The 22,341-nt window shown below is 37.6% G+C and overlaps 1 protein-coding gene across 2 annotated transcripts; it reads left to right on the top strand.

Annotated features, from left to right (window-relative positions):
* The first annotated feature begins 181 nt into the window (after positions 1 to 181).
* TYW5 (tRNA-yW synthesizing protein 5) lies at positions 182 to 22,174 on the top strand. 2 transcript variants are annotated; one of them, XM_001502779.6, is made up of 8 exons: positions 182 to 315; positions 5,589 to 5,743; positions 9,980 to 10,049; positions 12,390 to 12,434; positions 13,266 to 13,403; positions 15,171 to 15,258; positions 15,648 to 15,764; positions 20,179 to 22,174. In XM_001502779.6, exons 1-8 carry the CDS (start codon positions 238 to 240, stop codon positions 20,433 to 20,435), a joined length of 948 nt encoding a protein of 315 aa, XP_001502829.1. In that variant the 5' UTR covers positions 182 to 237; the 3' UTR covers positions 20,436 to 22,174. The 2 variants fall into 2 exon arrangements, with proteins under 2 accessions (XP_001502829.1, XP_014588087.1); XM_014732601.3 differs by lacking the exon at positions 13,266 to 13,403.
* Positions 22,175 to 22,341: the final 167 nt, after the last annotated feature.

The raw sequence follows: 22,341 nt of genomic DNA, 5'->3' as shown, positions 1-22,341 counted from the left end.
TAAAGCTGGCCCCTTGCTGCCACCTCCGATGAGTCATCCCCATTCCCGTTTTCCAGCACACAGCCCGCGCAGAGGCCCTGGGGCCCCCGGCCCAGCGCTCGGAACCCGCCGCTCTCGCGAGTCCGCCGGCTTTGCGGACCTTTTCTCTCTGGGCCGTGTTTCCAGGCGGATCGCGCGCTAAGGGACACATTAGGGCCGAGGTTCGCGGGACTTTAAAGAGGACGGGCGGGAGCCGCCATGGCCGGGCCGCGCCTCCCGGTGCCTCGGCTCGCCGGCGTTTCGCAGGAGCAGTTCATGCAGCAGCTCTACCCGCAGGTGAGGCCCTCGCGCGGGGGGCACCGCGGGAAGCCAAGGAGTGCCCGTCCCTACCACGTGGGCGGCTCCGAGGTGGTTTCCTGCGGCCCAGGGCGTGGGGAGGAGGGGCGCGCGGCCCGAGAGGGCCGGGTGGCCCTGCAGCCGAGGGCGGGGTGCTGGGGCGTGAGGATCGGCACGTCCGTCACGCTTTCCCGAGAGAACAGCTCCACGTTCCCGGGGGCAGGATGGCCGCGGGGCTGAGGGCGAGAGACGTTGTGCCTGTAAGCACGGCTCGCTGCGGAGAGCGGCTTTGTGGGAGCCCTCCATCAAGGCTTCTGCCGTTTCCGTGGCAACGAAGGAAGCTTTTTCCACCGGCGTCCCCCGCCCCCCCGCCCGGCCTCCCAGTCTTGCCTCGGGTTTCCTAAGGTTTAGAGGAGGTTTCGCGGCCCCCCTGGTAGCGCAAAGGGCGCCTGCGAGTCTCCTCGAGTTACTGGATTTGGAGGAACAGTTTTTCACTGCGCCGAACCAGGAGGGGAACAGTGGGAATCCCCCAGAAATCTTCCACGAGTCTTGGATTCTGAGTAACCTGAGTTCTAGTTCACACGTGGGAATCTCTTATATGTGTAATTGGAACTTCAGCTCTTTAGAAGAAAACTCAGAGAAAAATATTACGGGGAAAAAGAAGTATTTTTGCTTGCAGTACTTTGGAAGGGAGTCCAGGCTTCAGAAAAACTGAGAATAAAGAGCCCAGTAGATATTTCTTTCTCTCTCTTTTTTTTTTTTGGTGTGGAAGATTAGCCCTGAGCTAACATGTATGCCCATCTTCCTTTATTTTAATGTGTGAGACCCCACCACAGCGTGACTTGATGAGCGGTGTGTAGGTCCTCACCCTGGATCCACAGCCGTGAACCCAGGGCAGCCGAAGTGGAGTGGGGGAACTCAACCGATAGCCACCTGGCTGGCCCTCCCAGCAGATGTTTTAAAAGAAAAAGGCCACAAGGTTACGTTAGTCTGCTTATGGTAGAACCGACCCCAGCAATTTCACTTGATATTTACATCTGTAAGAGTGGTCATGGAGCTACCTTTCTGAGTATTACGAAAGTCTGGGATGAAGTTTTTTCTTTTAGGAGTTAGAAACCTGCAGAGGATTGGAGCCTTCATTTATGTGGGGGACTAGTGCTGGATGGGTTGTTGCCCCTTCCAGCCCCGACTCAGGACACCTTAGTATAAGATGTTTGCAGGGCAGTGTTGTGAAGATCCACTGAAGGGTGTGAAAGTGCTTTGTAAGAGGCATAACAAGAAATATTTTGTAATTTAATCTTCCCAGACAAGACATAATATGTCAAAAAGAAATTGTCACTAACTTTCATAAAGTGAAAAGTTACCAACAACACTGGTCACAATGTAATAAAACTAGGACTTAATAACAAAATTGCAAAACAAGACCTTTCTGCTGGGAAACACTAAAGAGAAGCTATGAGAGGGCATAGTCTTAGCAGAATTTTTTTTTGGCAGCTGAGCTAACAACTGTTGCCAATCTTTTTTTTTTTCCCCTGCTTTTTTCTCCCCAAATCCCCCCAGTATATAGTTGTATATTTTAGTTGTGGGTCCTTCTAGTTGTGGCATGTGGGACGTTGCCTCAGCATGGCCTGATGAGCGCTGCCATGTCCCCGCCCAGGATCTGAACCTGTGAAACCCTGGCCGCCGAAGCGGAGCACACGAACTTAACCACTCGGCCACTGGGCCGGCCCCGGTATCAGATTTTGAAACGTGTTAATAATCAACAGTGTGGTATAGGTGCATGAATAGACCAGAAGATTAGAAGAGAAAGTCTGGAGATTATGTATATATATACACGCACACGATATATATATATAGAAGTAAACTATATATGTGTATATATATAGAAATAAATTACCGTTCATAGGGAAATTTAGTATGTGATAAACATGACATTTTAAAAGTCACTGTGGGAAAGATGAACTTTTAAGTAAATGGTGCTGGGACAATTGTATAGTCATTTAGAAAATGATAAAATGAGATTTATGTCTGACACCATACGCAAGAGTAATCTCCAAATGGATCAGAGATCTAAATATGGAAAAATGAAACTACACAAGTACTAGAAGAAAACATGGGTAAATTCCCCTACAATCTAGGTCTATGGAAGAGCTTTCTAACTATGACTCCAAATTCAGGTGTAAGAAAAGATTAAAATTTGAGTACATAAAATACAAACTGGGAGAAAAATATTTGCAACATGTATTTCATAAAAGGGCACTAGCCCACATTTGTAAAGAACTTTTAAAAATTAAGGGGGAGGGAAGGCCAAAAATCTGATAAAAAGTGAGCAGTTGACAAAAAGGATAGAAATGACTTCTAAACATACGGAAAGATGTTCAGCTTTATTCATAAGAGAAGTTAAAGCTGCACCAAGAGACCATTTCTTATCTATCAGCTTGCAGAAATCAAAGGCTTTCATGATCCCCTCCTGGTGAGGCTGTGAAGAAACTGGCACTCTCACGCTTAATGCCAAGTGGTCCAGCCCTTAGGGAGGGGAATTTGGCATATCTAACAAAACTGTACGTGTTTACTTCATGATGTAGCAGTCCCTCTTATTAAGGAATTTACTCTGGGGATGCACCTCCAACCATATAAAAATGTCTACATAGTGTTTATTATACTTATAAATTATTGCAAATAGCCTAAAAACCAATGCATAGGAGAATGATTGATTAAATAGTCCATTTACACTCTGATGTACTGAGCTGTAAAAAAAAGAATGAGGGAGATAACCTGAACTAATAGCAGTGATTTCCAGGATGTATTTTTAAACTAAAATAAAAGCAAATTAGAAAAGAAAATACATAATATGCCACTTTTTGTGTAAAAAAGAAGGGGAAATAAAGTATATATGTCTTTGATCAGCTTGCAAAAAAAAAAAAAAAAAATACAGGAACAATAAGCCAGAAATTGAGACTGGTTAATATCTCTAGGAGGTGAGTGAATACGAAGTAGAAGAATGTGGATGAGGTGATCTTTCTGTATAGTTTTGACTTTGGAGATCACATTAATGTTTTACATTCTAAAGTAATAGTAATAATAAAATTAACAGGATGTGGAATGATTTTAAAAAGCAAAACTCTAATATAGAATGTAAAAAAACAAGTGAATCTAAGTACCCAAGTCACTTTTGAACATAGTACTTTAATTATATGTCCTCAGTCTCTCAGTCTAGAGACAAAAAGAACTGTAAATACCGAATTGTAGTTATTAGTAGCCTTGTTTTTTTTATAGTGGTTTGACTTAGCAACTGTGAAAGTACTTATTGTGGATTCTGGGATTGTGTAATTGATGAAGCATTGAGAATGATAGGAACCAGGTTTCTCACTATTAGAGAGGGGAGTTACAGATAGATAACAGTAAAGATTAGAATGAATCTTGTGGTATAAGATTGGAATTGGAGGTGTCGATATTGGAGGTATCATGGTTCCTACATACATCCCTTAACTGTGTGTGTGTGTGGGTTTGGGGAGAAGGGGAGTGAGTGTACACACCCCTTCACATATTTCCTAGCTCTGTCCACTGAGAAGGCCTAGAAGTATTGACACTCCAATAACAATGAACACACTTAGCACCCAGATCATTGTTTCTAAATAGCATTTGTCACTAAAAGAAACCAGAGCTGCTTGAAGAAAGGACTGTAGGGCTGGGGCAGAGAAAGTATGAAAGGATGCTGGATTGTGTTATTTTTCCATAAACTAAGGAAGTGCTCAGGTAGAAAATCACAAAAGCCAGTTTGAAGGGGCTCCTACTGGCCAAATCTGGGATAATTTGAGCATCAAAGTTATATCAATAGATTATAACCCAGGGAATAAAATAAGTAAATGGAGATGTTAGAGCTCATTTTGATTTTAGAATGCCATCTAATGAATGTAGATGAAAATGGAGTTTTTAAAAAAATCATTATTTTTGCACTTACCATAGTAATACTTGATTCCAACAAGAATTACCAGTTGATCAAAATTAATATCACAAGTAATAGGGCAAAATATCCTGTGCCACCTGATGTGTTGCACTGAGAAGGACACAACATTGCTTCTGTGGTACCTTCCTTTTAAAAATGCCAAACCTGAATCTGATCATGAAGAAACATCAGATAAACCCAGATTCAAGGGCTTTCTGCAAAATAACTGGCCTGTACTCATCAAAAATGTCAAGGTCACAGGAAAAAAAAAGCTGAAGATTGTTCCAGATTAGAAGAGACATAGCAACTAAATGCACTGTGGCATCTCAGAAATAGGTTAAAAAAAAAAAAAAAAACTATAAAAGATATTATTAGGACAATTAGCAAAATTTGCATGTGGACTTTGGATTAGATAATAGTATTTATATCAGTGTTAAATATAATTTTGATAATTATCCTGTGGTTATATAAGAGAATGTCTTTGTTCTCAGGACATATACTCAAGTTTTTAGTTATAAAAGAGTATGATGGGGGCTGGCCCCGTGGCCGAGTGGTTAAGTTCGCGCTCTCCGCTGCAGGCGGCCCAGTGTTTCGTTGGTTCGAATCCTGGGCGCAGACATGGCACTGCTCATCAAACCACGCTGAGGCAGCGTCCCACATGCCACAACTAGAAGGACCCACAACGAAGAATATACAACTATGTACCGGGGGGCTTTGGGGAGAAAAAGGAAAAAATAAAATCTTTAAAAAAAAAAAAAAAAGAGTATGATGTCAGCAACTTACCCTGAAATAGTTCAAAAAAATTTAAATTATCTTCAATAATATGTCCCTCTTTATACACACATAGTGAGAGTGAGAACAAATAGTAAGTAAGTGGGGCAGATGTTAAATTAACAGTTGGCAAATCAGAAGGGTTGATGGGAGTTCTTTGTAATGTTCTTGAAACTCTTCCATAAGTTCAAAATGGTATCAAAATAAAGTCACAAACTGTTTGACTATAAAGTACAAATTTTAATCATTTATATTTTTGTCATAACACTCATGAAAATTCTTTAAATAATATTCAGATTTCTCCTGTTTCTAGGCTATTGATGGTACTGCTGTTTTGTTTGATTTTGTTTTCCTAATGTTAAACTTTTGTTCTAAGTGTATTACATGGGTCCTCTTCCTGTTTTAGTTACAGCATGAATTGTCCAAAGATTGGAGTTTGAGCATTTTGGGATCAAGAATCTTTTCTTGGTTGTTTCTGTCCTTTTATTGCCAAATACAGCTCTTGGTATATTGTTGGTTTTCCCTAATTTTTTGTTATATTTTTCCCCACTTACAGAGAAAACCTCTAGTGTTGGAAGGAATTGATTTGGGGGAATGTACAAGCAAATGGACAGTGGATTACCTAAGTCAAGTTGGAGGGAGGAAAGAAGTGAAGATTCATGTTGCTGCAGTTGCCCAGATGGACTTCATTAGTAAGAACTTTGTATATAGGTATTTTCTTCTGAGGTTTACTCTGGGGATACAAATAACTTTTTTTAAGCCTTTAAAATATGTTTCCATTATTATACAAGGACCATATGGCATTTCATCTTTTGGCTAGTTTTTTATAATCCTGGAATAGCTTTCTAATTTTTAAAGAATGACTTTTAAAAGACAAGAATTCTGAGTTTACATAATTATACAGAGACATTTCCAAAGACCATTTTTAAATAGGGTGTACAAACAATACCTTCCAGTTTCACACAAGGAATAGAAAACTCGAGTTAGATTACACCTGAAGTTGGATGTGCTGTATTCATTCAATGCTTCATTAATTAATTCATCCTAGAAAGTTCGTAATTGTTATCTAGAGTAAAAAATTCTAAAGTTTTCCTCTATAACCTATTTTGATTTTTAATGCCCTTATTTTTGCAAGATTATCTAATTCCAGATTGGTTTTAGATAGGTATAAACCCATATTTTCTTTTTCTGCCCTCTCCAGAAATATAGGACAAGTAGTTGCTAAGTTTGGTATAATCTTTCATCAACTTGGATAACTTTAAAAAATCATACTTGATTTTCTCTTTTGACAAAATAATTTTAAATACTTTTAATTTCCCTCATGGCTGTCATTTTATGCTTTGAAATCTCTTAAAAGGAAATAAGAGATAGTTAAAAGCTGCTGAATGTCTGAACTTGAAAGCTTTAAATGCTGTGATCTTATAGTTTTAATATGCTATTTATTCCCATGAGTTTCATTAAAGATGTTAAATTAAAAAACAAACGTCTTCCAAATTCTGAGCACATGCAGTTCCCAGCAAGTTTAATCTGCTGCAAAACCAGGGCGTTCACAAAAGAGTGATTTTTAAAGAAAGGTAACTCCCGCTCTGCCTGGCAGAGTTTAGAGATGAGTTCAGCAGAGTGCCTAATGTCCAGGTCCTTCCTTTCTCATTAGGGTTTTCCAAGCTCGTATAGGAGCTTGCCAAAGCATTTCTCAGGTTTTGATCCTTTGAATAGTCACCATTATAGTTGTGGTTTTTAATAGGCCATGAATTGAATTTAATTGCCAGAAGTTTTTCAAAGTATAAGGACATTTCATTTTGTATTAAATCAAGAAAGTGGAAGAAAGTGCTGGAATGATGAGTGTTTTTCAGCCAGCAATTAATGGTGTTTATTTTCCAGATAGTCCAAATGCCATCACAAGTGGGTATTGAAACTTCATCTTGAATTGCCTTGATGTTTTGTCATGTCCTATAAACTTTTCGAACTTGTTTTTGAAGCACATACATTATGTAATAGTTCCTGTCGCAGCTTCCTCCAAAGCTTTCACTAGAGCTACTAAAGAATTGCAAGATTATTTTCTTAGTACAAGGAAAAAAATAGATGTAGTCATTGTTGGCAGTTACCAGGGAGTAGGAAAGCAGGGAGGCATGTAGGCCACAGAGAGACTGGAGAGTGAGAAGTCCTGCACACGCCTGTCACTGCCGTCACTTCAGTTCACGGCTGCACTTCTGCTTGGTAAACACTTGGAGAGCAATACATCTCCAAGTCATAGCTTTCATTGCTTTCTTCTTGGTAGCTCTCACTGTTCTTCCAGAGTCGGGATGCTATGAACAAGAAGAGCCTTGTGTGCTGAAAGGATATTGTTGGTATCCTTCTGGTCATAGATTTAAAGAAAAAAAAAAGTCTGACTCTTCTATAAGCTTTGCTTTGCTGCCTCTCCCTGTCACATCTTCTAATTCCTGTTGTCATCCTGCTCTTACTGTTTATTATACTTTTCATCGGTCCTGATGTTGATTTTGCAAAGCAGCTTTTCTGAATGGGGAATAGGACAGTGAAGTTTTTTTTTTTAAATGTTGGTAACTACTTGTGTGCTGCTAAGGGGTACATTATCATTGTCGTTAACCCCTCCATCCGTCCTTTACTGAGCACTTACTGTATATCAGGTACTGTGCTAAACATCCTAGATTGTATTACTCACTTAAACGTCAGAACAATCTGTGAAGTAGATTATTTTATAATAATTATACAAAGGAGAAAACAGAAGCTTAAAAACTCACCTAGGATCATAAACCTGGAAATGATGGAACCAGGAATTATACCCAGGTCTGCCTGACTCCACGGAACCTGTGATCCTGACCCCTCTTTGATACTACTTCCCTTACTGGTTTGTATGCCAGTTCAGACAAATGCATCTCAATAGCACGTGCCCTTCTTTTTGAAACTTGCACAGGGTAGCTAAGACCTCAAGGCCAAGGGACTTCCCAATTCTTATACCTCATTTCCCCCATCTCAGCTTGGCTTCTGCAGAAGGTCTGGCAGGTACCACTGCCTAAGGGAGAAGGTTGCTGCCGGCACCCAAGTTCTGCTTCTCTGGATTGAGCTCTATCTTCCCTGTTCTTGTAAAGGTCTGGAACACTTCTGGATTCTAGGAAGAAAAGCTGAGCCTGGGCAACTGCACCACTTACAGAGGTGGCTCTGAGCAAGAGGCTCTTCCACATTGTTCGCAAACTCTTCAAAGATGCTTTGGTAGGAAGGAAGGGTACATGGTGAGGTCAGAGATGGAAAACATTGACTAGGAGGATGCCAAGTAAATGTGTTGATATAATTAGCCAGAGACTATAGTAGGAGATTAGTCTGAGTAGATAGCAGGCTCCTTTCTTCTCTCTTATAGTGCTTACTTTATGTAATTACCAGCAGTGGCCTCAAGTTTGGATTGACTTTCACACCCTAGGGACCCACTTGTCCATAATCTGGCATCAGACTCACATAGCTTTGCAAAAGGATACAAGGCAGGAAACAGCATTCTAGCAGGATAGTATCAGGGGGAGTCTTTATACCAATCCAGGAGCCCCTTTTTGGCTCACCAAATGAGAGCTTAGTGGTAAGGGAACAAAGACCACCGAAGTGAGTAAAGAAACACCCTAGCTTAGTTAAGCCCATAGTCCACAGACACCAGTAGCATGAAACAGCCCATGAACTTAGCTTCTAGGTCCCTCCAAGGGACATAGTCAGTTGCAAGAGTTACACTGCACATAGGGAAGCCAAATCCCTGCTTCCTGACAAGTGTTTATAGTCCACTTACCAGTCTTCTTGTCCAGACATAGTTCGCCAATCAGTGGTCATTTTTACAATAAACAGTGTTACCTGCTATCACAGCTGCCATTCCACATTTATCTTAACCCAGTATGTTTCTAGGAAAACACTGCTAGAAGGTAAGCCCAAGGTCATCTTATAGAGGAGGAGAAAGGGTTTTGCTCACCCTTTCTCCCCACCTCCCCAATACAGATTTCAAGTGGAAAGATATTTGGTAGTAAGAGTGAAAAGGTTACAACTCTCATCAGAGGTTTGGAGGCTGGAGGGCAGTGTGAGGGGAGAGGGGAGGGGAGGCTTTTGACCCAGATGCTTTTGAGGACTTCGTTGTCTTGTTGTTACTGATAAGGTATCATCTTCATGTAGGGGGCAGTACTTTTGATTCTAGAAGGTTGAAGGGATAGGATGGGACCCGGGGAAAAGATAGCCCTCTGGGCTCAAGAGTGTGAGGTAAAGGAGACAAAACTGCTTCTACCGTGTTCAGCCCTGTTCCCAGGATGGAAGGAAACAGACATTGGGTGGAAACATTGAAGAACAGTAAAACTTGGTCACTTCACTGAAATTCTTGAGATAGTCCTCAGAAGCCTTAAAATCACAGAGGGTGGTACAGGAGGATGAGAGCAGTTTCCTTTATTGGAAGGCGTCTGTGTTTTGTGGTAGTGCCAGGAGGCGGATCACTGAGAGGGAAGGGACTTGATCCTCACTGGACCATTTGCCTGCTGTCTCTTCTGAAGTAAACTGGTAGTTTGCCCCATTCATCGCAAGGCTTGTTTTGCCGTGACGCTTGAAAATAGGTAGCAATAAGATCTTGAAAGTTTGTGAATTTCCAAAGGTAACCAGATACCATGGAAACATTATTCTAATAGTAACTTGGAATAGGAGGATATTGATAGATGAGAAGGATCCATCTGTACCATAGATTTAAAAATCTTTAATTTTTGAAATCAAAATTCCAGACAACCTATGTCAAATAAGCGCACTGCTAAATGAATTTTGAAAATTTAGAATTCCGCACAATAAGTTATAAGAAAAACTATGGATATTGTAAAACAGAAGATCGTATCCAACTCCAGCAAGCTTATATATATAGTGATTAGAGTATTAACAGTTGATTGATTGTTATTAAGTCTAAGGATTCTTTTGTGTTTATTTCAGAACTTTACCTTTTGACAAGTTGATTCAGAGGGCAGCTGAAGAAAAGCATAAAGAATTCTTCATTTCAGAGGTAGTTGGTTTTAACATATTTTCTTTAGAAAGCATTAATATCTATATACCAAATGGATTTTCTTATAAAAGAACAATGGATGTACAAGAGCTGTAACCTTCTCCAATAGCCATTCTTAAGGTTTGGTTGCATATGATCCTAGCTCTGCTCTTTATTAGATCTCAAACCTTGGCCAAATTATTTTTCTGTGCCTCAGTATACTCATCTATAAAATAGGAATAATAGCAGTACCTAATGAAATAAAATCTGTAGAGTACTTAGCACAGTGCCTGACATAGTAGAAACTACTCACCAAATGTTAGTTATTAATATCACTTCCTTTGAAAATGTATTGATCTGATACTACAAGTTCGAATACTAATGGAGAACTTTATTTTCATATCTTACTGACTAATAGATGATTTGTATATTTTATTGTTATTTTTATTAAAGGATTAAATGTGATTTCTGTTGTATTTGCTATGACATTTGTTCAGGATTAAATGCAGAAGAATTCTACTTATTTACATTATTTAAATAATTTAAGTATTTTGAGATAAGGCATTGAGGCTTATACATAAATATATTTTTAAAAAATCCACTGTGTCATCTCAAAAGCACATTTTAAAAATAAACTGCTTGTTAAGCTTTGAATAAAGCTGTTGTCTGCATTTGACCCACCCAGCCTGGTGGTCAGTTTGATAGTCAAAGGGGTGCGTTTTCACAGTTCTTTCCTCAGGTGATGGGTGCACTAGGTTACCACCAGGATCCCTGCAAACTCTGCACATCTGTAATTCTGTAGTATGACTGGAATGTCTACCAAAACTACTTTCATTAGCTGTTCCTGAAAAATGTTTTTTAATTTTATAGCCATGCCTTACCATGTATATTCAGTTGCCCTTTGGTACTTTCCTGTCCAAGGGTAGTGAGCAGCACAGATTTAAACAGCTGTGAAATGTTAAGTGAAGTAAAGGAAATATAGAGACGGGATAAAGGATTCAAGTCTAAGAATTATGGAAAGTATGTGAATAAGATAAATATGGATTGTCAGTTAGGTCCTCCTTGAAGCAGATCCTGAGATGGAGTTAGGAGTGCCAAAGGTCAATTGGGGTAGTAATACATGTGAAAGGAATGGGTACGGGAAGCTGTCAGATGGCCCTGCACATCTGAGAGTCTGTGCAGGCTCAGACTGCCTGTTAGAGGAGTCCTGTGTTGGGTAGCAGCGTCTGGGTGTTTTACCATCTTGCTGAGATGTTGGTTGAGGCTGCTCCAAGAAGAGCATGACCCTGGTTCAAAGGCCGGGGTGGACCTGAAGGAGTGAACAGCTGGCAGCCGTAAGCAGTGAATCCTTTCTTGAAGGGCATCTGAACAGGGCATCTCTGTGTCTGCCACATGAATTTATTTTTTAAATCCTGAAACATTAGAACTGGTAGAAAACTCTTAGAATTTTGAGGAACATACTTTGAAACTTTTTTAGCCAGTAATAAATTTGTAGAACTTATCTGATATAGTACTAGCTAAAAAGATAAAAATAGGGAATCTAAGAGTTTAGTTAAATTTATGATCATAGATTTATAATATGTTGTTAAGGTAAATAAGATGTATTTTGAAGTTTGTGTTACAATGGTGAGTGTAAGTATAAAAGAGGCAGAATTCTTGAGTTGGATTGCTCTTGTACTTGACCTGGTATATCTCAGTTCTCTAATTCTTATAGGAAATGCAGGCAACAGTAATGTTTTATATTCAAACAGTTCCCTATTATAGCTACTGAATAAAGTATAATTGACAAGTTTTTAAAATACGAACTCAAATTTGCTGTTATGAATGACACATGAGTTGACTCTTAAGGATTTGGCTTGAGAATTTATATGATTGGGGATAGGCTTTGCTTAATAAAATGCAGTGTTCTAGATTTTCTAAAAATTTATTATTAAAAAGTGTATTTTATCTCCTATTCTGTGTTTATCTTATATTAAAGAAGATTATTGTTAGCCCTCAACAATACCTTGAGATCATGTGTGCAATTACAAATGGGAATTCTTTTAAGTCTTAAGACACTGTTGAGAGTCTAAATAATTTTGAGTATAAAGCCTAAATTAAGCATGTGGATTTAGATGTGGTGTGTGTGCTGCCTTTAGAACTTATTTTCCTTAATGTTTGCTGGACCCAGTCATTATTACAAGCAGCATATAAGGACATTCCTTCAGGTGGCCACCAGAGAGCATTAGCAGGAAGGGTAAGAAAATGGAACTTTTCAAAAACGGCTTAGCTGGGTTAGATTTGAAGACTTATTTCCTAACATCTTTGCTTTCTGATAGTTTTAAGTGAATACTGATGCTGTTTTTCTTTGGGATGTTTAAGGATGAGAAGTACTACTTACGGTCGCTTGGGGAAGACCCTAGAAAGGTAAGAATTCTCAACATAAAATAGTTGCTTAAAACCTGAATGGATGTCTATATTTTCACTGGAACTGTAATTTTTATACTTACTGCCTGACATATAACCTGTTTTATACCTTTCCGTTCTTTTCTCAATGATTTATGCCCTTGAATGAGTAAGATTATTCAAAGTTGATGAGTTTTCAAGTAGGACAATAGAATCTTAGTGTTTAGTCATCTACTCTAATTTCTACACAATTAAGACATCCTTTCTACTGTATATTTTACAGTTGTCTTTCCTCTAATAAAATAGAATCTAAAATAATTATAAACATTCTGAATAATTCATTATATAAGCTTTGACATGTATTTAGAGTCAAATTAATATGGCTACAGTATTAAGGAGTGGTCCCTAAAATGATCAAGATTATATTTTTTCCCTTCATGGCACTATTTAGCTCTTTACCTTCTCTTATTTTCCTCCCTCAGTAGAACTCACAGGTTTCACATTGTTGATTATGTTCAGGTTGTTGACTCCGAAACTTAAAACTTAATGTTAGAGTAGATGACAGTTGTATGATTCTTGCTTAAAGTAGGTAGAACCTTTCTATTAATGAAGCATATTAAGCTTAACAGCAGTGATGCTGTTGAATCTGCAGTCTCGTTACAGTCTGTTATTCCTTCGTTTGAAAGACCATATGTTGGCTGTGGTCACATCCTAGTGTTTTAAAGCAGTGAACAGAGTTTTGCTTCATTCCTCCTTAATATCGTGGGCTCCGATGGCAGCCTTAGCTAAAATAAGCATTATGCCAGTATTGTGTTTATTATTAAAATTCTTACTATGTTTCTCTCAATGCAGGATGTTGCAGATATCAGAAAGCAGTTTCCTTTATTGGAAGGAGATATTAAGTTTCCAAAATTCTTCAAAGATGAGCAGTTCTTTTCCAGTGTTTTTCGACTTAGCTCAGCAGGATTACAGCTTTGGACCCACTATGATGTATGCTACATAAATGAGAAATCTAAAGCGATAGTAGATCTTAGCATCTATAGATTTAACATTCATAATTTCAGCTTTCTTTAGGCTACCCTAAAGATCTCTGACATGTAATGTGCTGAAACATAAGGTTTGAAAACAGGTACTCTGCAAGGCAGAGACAAGAGAGTGATTAGTTAGCTAATGCCAAAGCCTAGTGAGTTTCTCATAGTTACATTTCTCTGTAGTCCTCATCATCATATATATATATATCTACATAGACTAAGTTGTATGAAGTGATTTTTTTTTTTACGTGAGAAAAATGGCCACCAGATGAGAGGGGAAATTGCGAAAGTGGAAAAAGTGATAAAGTGGTGGTATGAAGATGCGAAATGATACATGTGATTAGATGGAACTTATTCAGGAGAAAGGCAGAAGCTTGTGGAGAGCCATTTCCAATTTTAAGAATCTGATGGTCTTAGGATATATGTCCCTTGAGAGTGTCAAATGTCTGCTATATTTGTTGAGCAGCAAGTTGTGTAGAATATTGATCTCAATCATTTATTCTATGGTGTTATAATTTTGTTCACTTAAATATATGCATATAAATATTTTAAAAGCATTAAAAGTCTACTATTGTGTATGAGTTGGTGTTGTGTGTATGATTTGGTGTTAGCTGGAGAAATTTAGGAAGTTAAAGCAATACGTAATAGGTTTCTAAAGCTAAAAGAATTTTTTAGAAAGTTCTAAATCAAACTATGTGAAATTTTATAAGTGTGTTTTATAATTCAGGTGAGGACCTCTTGGGAGGATTTTAACATAGTAACTATAATTAAATGAGATAGACATAAAATCTTAGCATGTTATTTTTTAAAGGTTTTACATGAATGATATGGTGAGAAAATGATGTGATAACTCAAATACATTGTTTTAACTGTATTCTATGACTATTTTAAATTTTAAGTAGTATCCCTTTTATCTTGAGTTATAATGGAATATTGTAAAGTTTTTCTTAAAAATAGGTCAAAGGGATGCTAGTTATATAGTTAAGGTTTACCTAAGTGAAAGGGTTAGTGGCAAAAGGAGAAATGTTTAGGTAGAATTGATATGTAAATAATCTTGAATATATCTTGCTCAATAAATATTTTAACTGCTTAGCTGAGCGTTATGTAGCTCTGCCTTTAACATTTTTCAGTCTGTACCAACAAAGTATACCCTTACACAGGAACAGTCAAGATTGCTCCATTAATAAGTACATCAGGAAAATTTGCCAAGTTATAGACCTTTAGAAATAATCTGGAAATCAAGATACCAGGAACCCAAGTGTGGTTAGCCTTGTATTTAGAGTTGGGCAGGGGCTGCAGCAGTGCCCAGCACTTTCCCAGCGCCTGGCCTTCCTCAGTGCTTTCACTCTGTTGTCTAATGTGGCCTCATAGCACTCCTTGACAGGTGAGTAAAAGATCAGTACTAACCAGGAGAGCCTCAGATAGGTGTAGCCACCCTCCCTGACATCATGGTGGGGCAAGGGCAGATAGTTTCCTGATGTCAGATTTCCTGATGGCTTGCCAGTCCTACCAATTTTAAGGCAGCGCTGCAGAAATATCTTCAATAAAGGCACAGTTGTGTTTGGAATACAGATGTTTTCATTGTTAGAATATTATAAGAGTTTTAGATAATGAGAGTCAAGTCTTATTAAAGGATAAGATTTACTGTTAACTGTTCAGAATACCATTGGTTCTGTTTATTTGAATTTTAGATACTGCTTATCCATAAGTTCTTATTGGTCTTCAGGTAATGGATAATGTCTTAATACAAGTGACAGGAAAAAAGCGTGTTGTACTCTTCAGTCCTCGAGATGCCCAGTATTTATATTTATCAGGTACTTTTTTTTAAGTTTATATTTCTGAAATCTAGTTTATTCAGTTACTCTTTTGGAGAAATCTCTTTATGCTCACAGAAGAACATTTTGGGGCTTCTTTCTAATTATGATGTATTGTGTTCTCCATTGTGTTTATGTATACATGTAATGATAGGTATGTGAAGAATGAGATTTTCATAATTATATTACATAGATGTCAGTGGTGATAAATAAAGGGTAGGTCATTGAAAATTGACTTAGGTTTCAGGAGAATAGTAATTGTTCTCACAGTGTGGGTATAGTAAGTAATTGTACACAAAAGAATAAATTTTCAAATTTATAATTGTGGTTACTTTTTAAAAAATGGTAACTTGGCTTAAACTGTGTTATCCTTTTTTGGAACTTTTCAGGTACTAAATCAGAAGTACTGAATATAGATAACCCAGACTTAGATAAATATCCACTGTTTTCCAAGGCTAGAAGGTATGAATGTTCCCTTAAAGCTGGAGATGTATTATTCATTCCTGGTAAGATTTATAGACCTCAGTAATTTGCTGTTTATAAATTCTGTACTCTGTAACCCCTCCACTATATGATTTTTTAGTACAAAAGTATATTTGTTACATGTATCCTGTCCTATACACGATGATTTTTATATACAACTGTGTTTGTGTGTTTAAAGTATGCTTAGGCAGTCTTATAAAACTAACAGTCTTGTGTTTCAAAGGCAACCTAAAAATATACTATTATACTCTAAGTTATTTTATTAAATGACATCAAGCAAGTCACTTTATATCTGGGAAAAGGTTATACTTGGTTGTTCTTTAGTCATTTTATTTCTTAAATATTTACATAGTTTAGAAGTATGTCACTTAAGTCTTTACTAAGAAATGGTCAATATATTTCAAAGCCAAAACAGATTAGAGATTTTATTAAATATCAAAGTGTTATAATCTCAACACCTGTGATGTCTTTTGTGTGCGTTACTTTTCTAGTCTGAATTAGTATCACTTAATTTCTTTGTACAATAAATAGGCATTAGTTGTAGTTAGTAACTAGTGATATAATTAACATTGGTAGTGATTATTCAGAAGGAATATCTGAAGATTATAAAATTCATAATTAAGATTAAAGGGCTGCATTAACAAATTCTATTTATATAAAAGCATCCCTTGAAGGTATTGTGTGTTTGGTTCCAGACCACTACAAATAAAGTGAATATTGCAATGAAGCAAGTCACACAAATTTTTTGGTTTCCTAGTGCATATAAAAGTTATGTTTACATTATACTATAGTCTATTAAGTGTGCAATAGCATTATGTTTAAAAAATAATATGTCTAAAAAAATAATGTACATACCTTAATTTAAGAATGTTTTATTGCTAAAAAATGCTAACCATCATCTGAGCCTTCAGCAAGTCATAATCATTTCGCTGGTGGAGGGTCTTGCCTCGATCTTGGTGGATGCTGACTGATCAGGGTAGTGGTTGCTGAAAGTTTTGGAGTCTGTGGCAATTTCTTAAAATAAGACAACAATGGAGTTTGTCACGTCAGCTGACTCTTCCTTTCCTGGAGGGTTTCTCTGTAGCCTGCGATGCTGTCTGACAGCTTTTCACCCACAGTGGAGCTTCTTTCAAAATTGCAGCCAGTCCTCTCAGACCCTGCCGCTGCTTTATCAACTAAGTTTATGTAACTTTCTAAATCCTTCATTGTCATTCAACAGTCTTCACAGCATCTTCACCAGGAGTAGATTCCATCTCAAGAAACCACTTTCTTTGCTCACCCATAAGAAGCAACTCCTTATCCGTTAAAAGTTTTATCATGAGATTACAGCAATTCAGTCACATCTTCAGCCTCCACTTCTAGTTCTTTCCACCACATCTGCACTTACTTCCTCCACTGAAGTCTTGAACCCCTCAAAGTCAGCCATGAGGGTTGGAATCAACTTCCAAACTCCTGTTAATGTTGATATTTTGACCTCTTCCCATGAATCATGCATGTTCTTAATGGCACCTAGAATGGTGAATCCTTCCAATTTACTTTTCCCAGATCCATCAGAGGAATCACTATCTATGGCAGCTATAGCCTTACAAAGTGTCTTTCTTAGGTAATAAGACTTGAAAGTCAAAATGACTCCTTGATTCATGGGCTGCAGGATGGATGTTGTATTAGCAGGCATGAAACAACACTAACCCCATGGTACATCTCTGTCAGAGCTCTTGGGTGACGACCAAGTGCATTGTCAGTAAGCAGTAATATTTTGAAAGGAATCTATTTTTTCTGAGCAGTAGGTCTCAACAGTGGAGTTAAAATATTCAGTAAACCATGTTGTAGACAGATGAGCTGTCATCCAGACTTTGTTGTTCCATTTATAGAGCACATGCAGAGTAGATTTAGCATAATTCTTTAGAGCCCCAGGATTTTCAGAATGGTGAATGAGCATTGGCTTCAACTTAAAGTCATCAGTTGCATTAGCCCCTAACAAGAGAGTCAGCCTGTCCTTTGAAGCTAGCCATGGACTTCTCCTTTCTAGCTGTGAAAGTCCTAGATGGCATCTTCCAGTCTAAAGCTGTTTCATCTACATTGAAAATCTGCTGTTTGGTGTGGCCCCTTCATTACTGATCTCAGCTAGATCTCCTGGATAATGTGCTGCAGCGTCCACGTCAGCACCTGCTGCGTCCCCTGCGCTTTTATGTTATGGACACAGCTTCTTTCCTTAAACCTCATGAACCAGCCTCTGCTGGCTTCAGACTCTTCTGCGGCTTCCTCCGCTCTCTCAGCCTTCAGAGAATGGAGGAGAGTTAGGGCCTTGCTCTGGATTAGGCTTTGGCTTAAGGGATTGTTGTGGCTGGTTTGATCTTCTGTCCAGACGACTAAAACTTTCTCCGTATCAGCAATAAGGCTGTTTCACTTTCTTATCATTTGTTTGTTCACTGGAGTAGCACTTTTAATTTCCTTCAAGAACGTTTCTTTTGCATCCACAGCTTGGCTAACTGGCGCAAGAGGCCTAGTTCAGCCTGTCTTGACTTTCGACTTGCCTTCCTTAATAAGCTGAATTAATTCTAGCTTTTGATTCAAATTGAGGGATGTAGGACTCTTTTCACTTGAACACTTAGAGGCCATTGTAGGATTATTAACTGGCCTAATTTCAATATTGTTGTATCTAGGAATAGGGAGCCCCGACGGGAGGGAGCGAGATGGGGGAACGGCCAGCTAGTAGAGCAGTCAGAGCACACACATTTATTAAGTTCCCTGTCTTGTGGGTGTGGTTTATGGTGCCCCAAAACAATTATAATAGTAACATGAAAGATTACAGATTACCATAACAAATATAATAATAATGAAAAAGTTTGAAATATTGAGAGAATTACCAAAATGTGACACAGAGACATGAAGTGAGCAAATGCTCTTGGAAAAATGGTGCTGATAGACTAGCTCAACACGTGGTTGCCACAGACCTTCAATTTGTAGAAAACGCAATAGCTGCGAAGTACAATAAAGTGAGGTATGCCTGTAGTTGTATTTGCCATATCCAAGTTAATGTACTTAATAATCATTAATACTTTTTCTATGATAGAATTAAGTAAAAAAATATTAATAATATATAATAGCCCTCATTTGGGGCTAGATTATAAATTCCTTGAAGACAAGAACCATGTTTTGTTAATCTTTGTATTCCCCAAGGGGCCTGATACAGTGTCCTTTGTATAACTGATTGTCTACAAAAATTTGATACATTGACTTCTTATTCTTATATTCGCTTATATTGAAAACAACCAGCAGACTAGTCTTTAAATCCATTGCCATTATTTAAATTTTTGGTTTTGTATCCTCAGAGCATGGCTAAGGGCTATGCAGTTTTCCCTTATTCTGTAGACAACTTAAAGGGGAAAAAAAAAGCCAGAAATGCTGAAGATTTGTACATATTTGAAAAGCAAAAGCCCCATCTTTGGATTTAAATTTAACATAGAATGCTTAGTTTTTTTCCCTGTTATATTGAATAAGGAAAAAAAAGATTCTGAAAGAAAGAGTAGTTAAGATTAAAACCATGTTTGAAAACTAGTTTTGCAAATCAAAATATTGTAAGCTTTTGTTTTTCCTAGAGCACTGTTAGAATGAGTTTGTTTCTGAAATTTAGCATCTTGTAAATCTTCCTTCCTCCCTTTCACAGGAGTAAACATTTTTTTGGTGTAATTAGTGTTTCATCTTTGTTACATTGTGGTGTTGCTTTAGTATTCCTGTAGCACCTATATTTTGAAAATGTTTAGACTCAATTGAAAACAAAGAAGTAGACTTTCTACTGGAAGGGAAAAATTAATTGTCTTTATAATATGATAAAGTCTACTCATCCTCTCCACCACCAAAATATTTGCTTTAGTTTTATATACTTATTGTAAAGGAGCTGAAAGAAATATGAGACAATTATAATTGCATTAGAAATATAAAACTGAGGCTACAATGAATCCAAATTTAAGCAAGTTAGAAAACTAAATGCAGCCTGAATGGGAAGTCTTTGAGAACAAAAGTACTGTACTGAGTCAGAAAAGGTCAAAGATACTCTTCAAATAATTGAAATGTTCTGTGTACACAAAATAAACACTTTTGATGTGGTTATGTGACTCAGGAAGTGTAAACAAGTAACACAGACACAGCCCCAAATTACAGAACTACAACTTTATGATGCCTTTCAAGTTAAAAGGAAAAATTGCTATTTCCAAAGGTTTCGAACGTAGGGTTGTGCTATTGACACTTTAAATTGGTTGGCAATTCATAAAAGTTAAAATGATTCTGTTAAAAGCTGGGAGTGTGCTAACGAAGGGATCTAGATACAAGAATTATTTCTTACATTGGCTATATGCAATTCGTGATATTTCACTGACATTTTGGTTTTTTTTAAACTGTAGATTTTATTTTTAACTTGTTTTTTTAAACTTTTTCCAGCTTTATGGTTCCATAATGTAATTTCTGAAGAGTTTGGAGTGGGAGTGAATGTCTTTTGGAGGCACCTTCCGTCTGAATGCTATGATAAAACAGATACCTATGGAAACAAAGATCCTACGGCAGCATCAAGAGCTGCACAAATTTTGGATAGAGCCTTAAAAACACTGGCTGAATTACCAGAGGAATACAGGGACTTCTATGCACGGCGAATGGTCTTACACATTCAAGACAAAGCCTATAGCAAGAACTTTGAGTAAATCATGAAGTGAATGCAATGAATATAAACTTTTAAATACCATTCAGCTCAAATATTGGAAAAGTATAAAGAGATGTAAATTATTTTTTTCAAGATTCATTCATTAGAATAGGCAAGATAAATCAGTCTCAGATTTATAGATTAAGTATGAAGAGATGTTTGTGTGGTTTCTAATAATACAGATCGTTATGGTTAAAGAATGCTGTACTGGAACCACTCTTTAGGTTTTAGATGCAAATAACTAAAAATCCAACTTAAAACGACTTAAACAATAAAAAAATGGATTGAATCATTACACATAATCTACTGATAGAATGGGCTTCAGTATTTCTGATCCAGTGATTCAATAGTGTCACCAAGAACCTCTGGGTTTTTTTCTCCCATTTTCAACCACGGTGTTGGCATCGTCCTGTGGCTGGCTACCCTCGTGGTCTCGGGATGATTGCCAATAGCAGTTGGTGCCGTGTGCATCTTCATTTACATGCAGTGGAGAAGTCAGGCTGGATTCCAGGGGCCCTCTCTTAATATGCAAAAGCTTTCCCAGAATTTGCCACCAAATCCTTCCTTCTCCTTGATCTAAAAGTGGCGTAGACCTGTCCGTCCCAAGCCAGTTACTGGCAGTATGGACTAACTCTTAGGCCAGTTGGGTCTACTGGAGCTGCAAGTAGAATCGTCTTCCTCTCACGTGCCGTGAGGTATATATGGGGGCAGGATAGATAATTTTTGAAATTAGGATTCTTGATGATAAAGGAGAAAAGGTGGGCGACCAACAGTGTCTACTACAGTAATCGTTTGAGCTTTTTAAAACAGATGTCTAGGCCCCAACTTTGTAGACGTTTTGATTTAGTATGTTTAGGGTTTGGTATAGGTATCTAGTTGATAGACCTCATAGGTTATTTTGACATATAGTCAGGATTCAGAATATATGGATAAGATGATAGTAATTCGGATTATCAGTTTTGTGATTCATCCAAAACAAATGTTTAATCTGATCCTGGTTTTTCTTGGCACCCAGTATGTCAGGCCTGCCTCCTTTTTCAGATTTTGAATGTCAGAATATTCAAATCAGTTTTAATTTATACCTACAGCTAAATTTTAACCTGAAGTTTTCCCCACTAAATGCTTTTCCACTATCCCTTTTTTTAGAGAAAAAAGTTTTTCAATAATGAATACATGAGAGATCCCAATAATGTTGTCAGTGAACACAGTGAGCCATTGTACATAGGTGGATCTGTGCCATTCTTTGTTTTGCACCTAGTAATTATATTGCAATGTCATTGAAGAAAGACCAGATATATTTACTGAACACAAATGTGCCCATCTAAAGCAATCTGAGTACATCAATTTGGTGCATTTTAATTACAAAGAAAACAGTTCTCTATTAAAAATAATTCATCCACTTACATCCTGTGATTGGAGTTGGAGTGATTTCAGGTATAAAAAGAAAATTACAATAAATAAGAAAGGAAAAGTATATAAAAAATTATTCTGAACTTCCTAGATGTCTTTGGGAAGAGATATTGAAGTTACTCAGGTCAACAAAAGTGTGAAAAGAGAGTGTCAGAAAAGGAATTGTTACATTAGCCAGATCTAATTATTAGATTTTGATCTTTGGTTGCTTCTTAGATTAAGCAAAGAACTTCTTTAATGATTCCTTTTCCTTTGGGAAGAAAAAGACAAAACCCTGTTAGTCTGAATAGTATTTAGAGTCAGCTTTTTAATAAACTCTCCTTGGTTTGACTTGGTTTGTTTTTTTCACCAGTAAGAGAATCAGTGCAAAGTACTTATCCAGAGTCATGTAGAAAACTTGAAAGTAAAACTGAGATTACAATTTGTCCAGTGAATATTCACTTTAGTTTATTTGAGAAGCAAACTGGATGACCTTAGGCGAGTTAATAATCTGTATG

Source organism: Equus caballus, chromosome 18 (assembly GCF_041296265.1).
Source record: "Equus caballus isolate H_3958 breed thoroughbred chromosome 18, TB-T2T, whole genome shotgun sequence".
NCBI lineage: Eukaryota > Metazoa > Chordata > Mammalia > Perissodactyla > Equidae > Equus > Equus caballus.
This window is presented reverse-complemented; position numbering and strand designations above follow the sequence as displayed.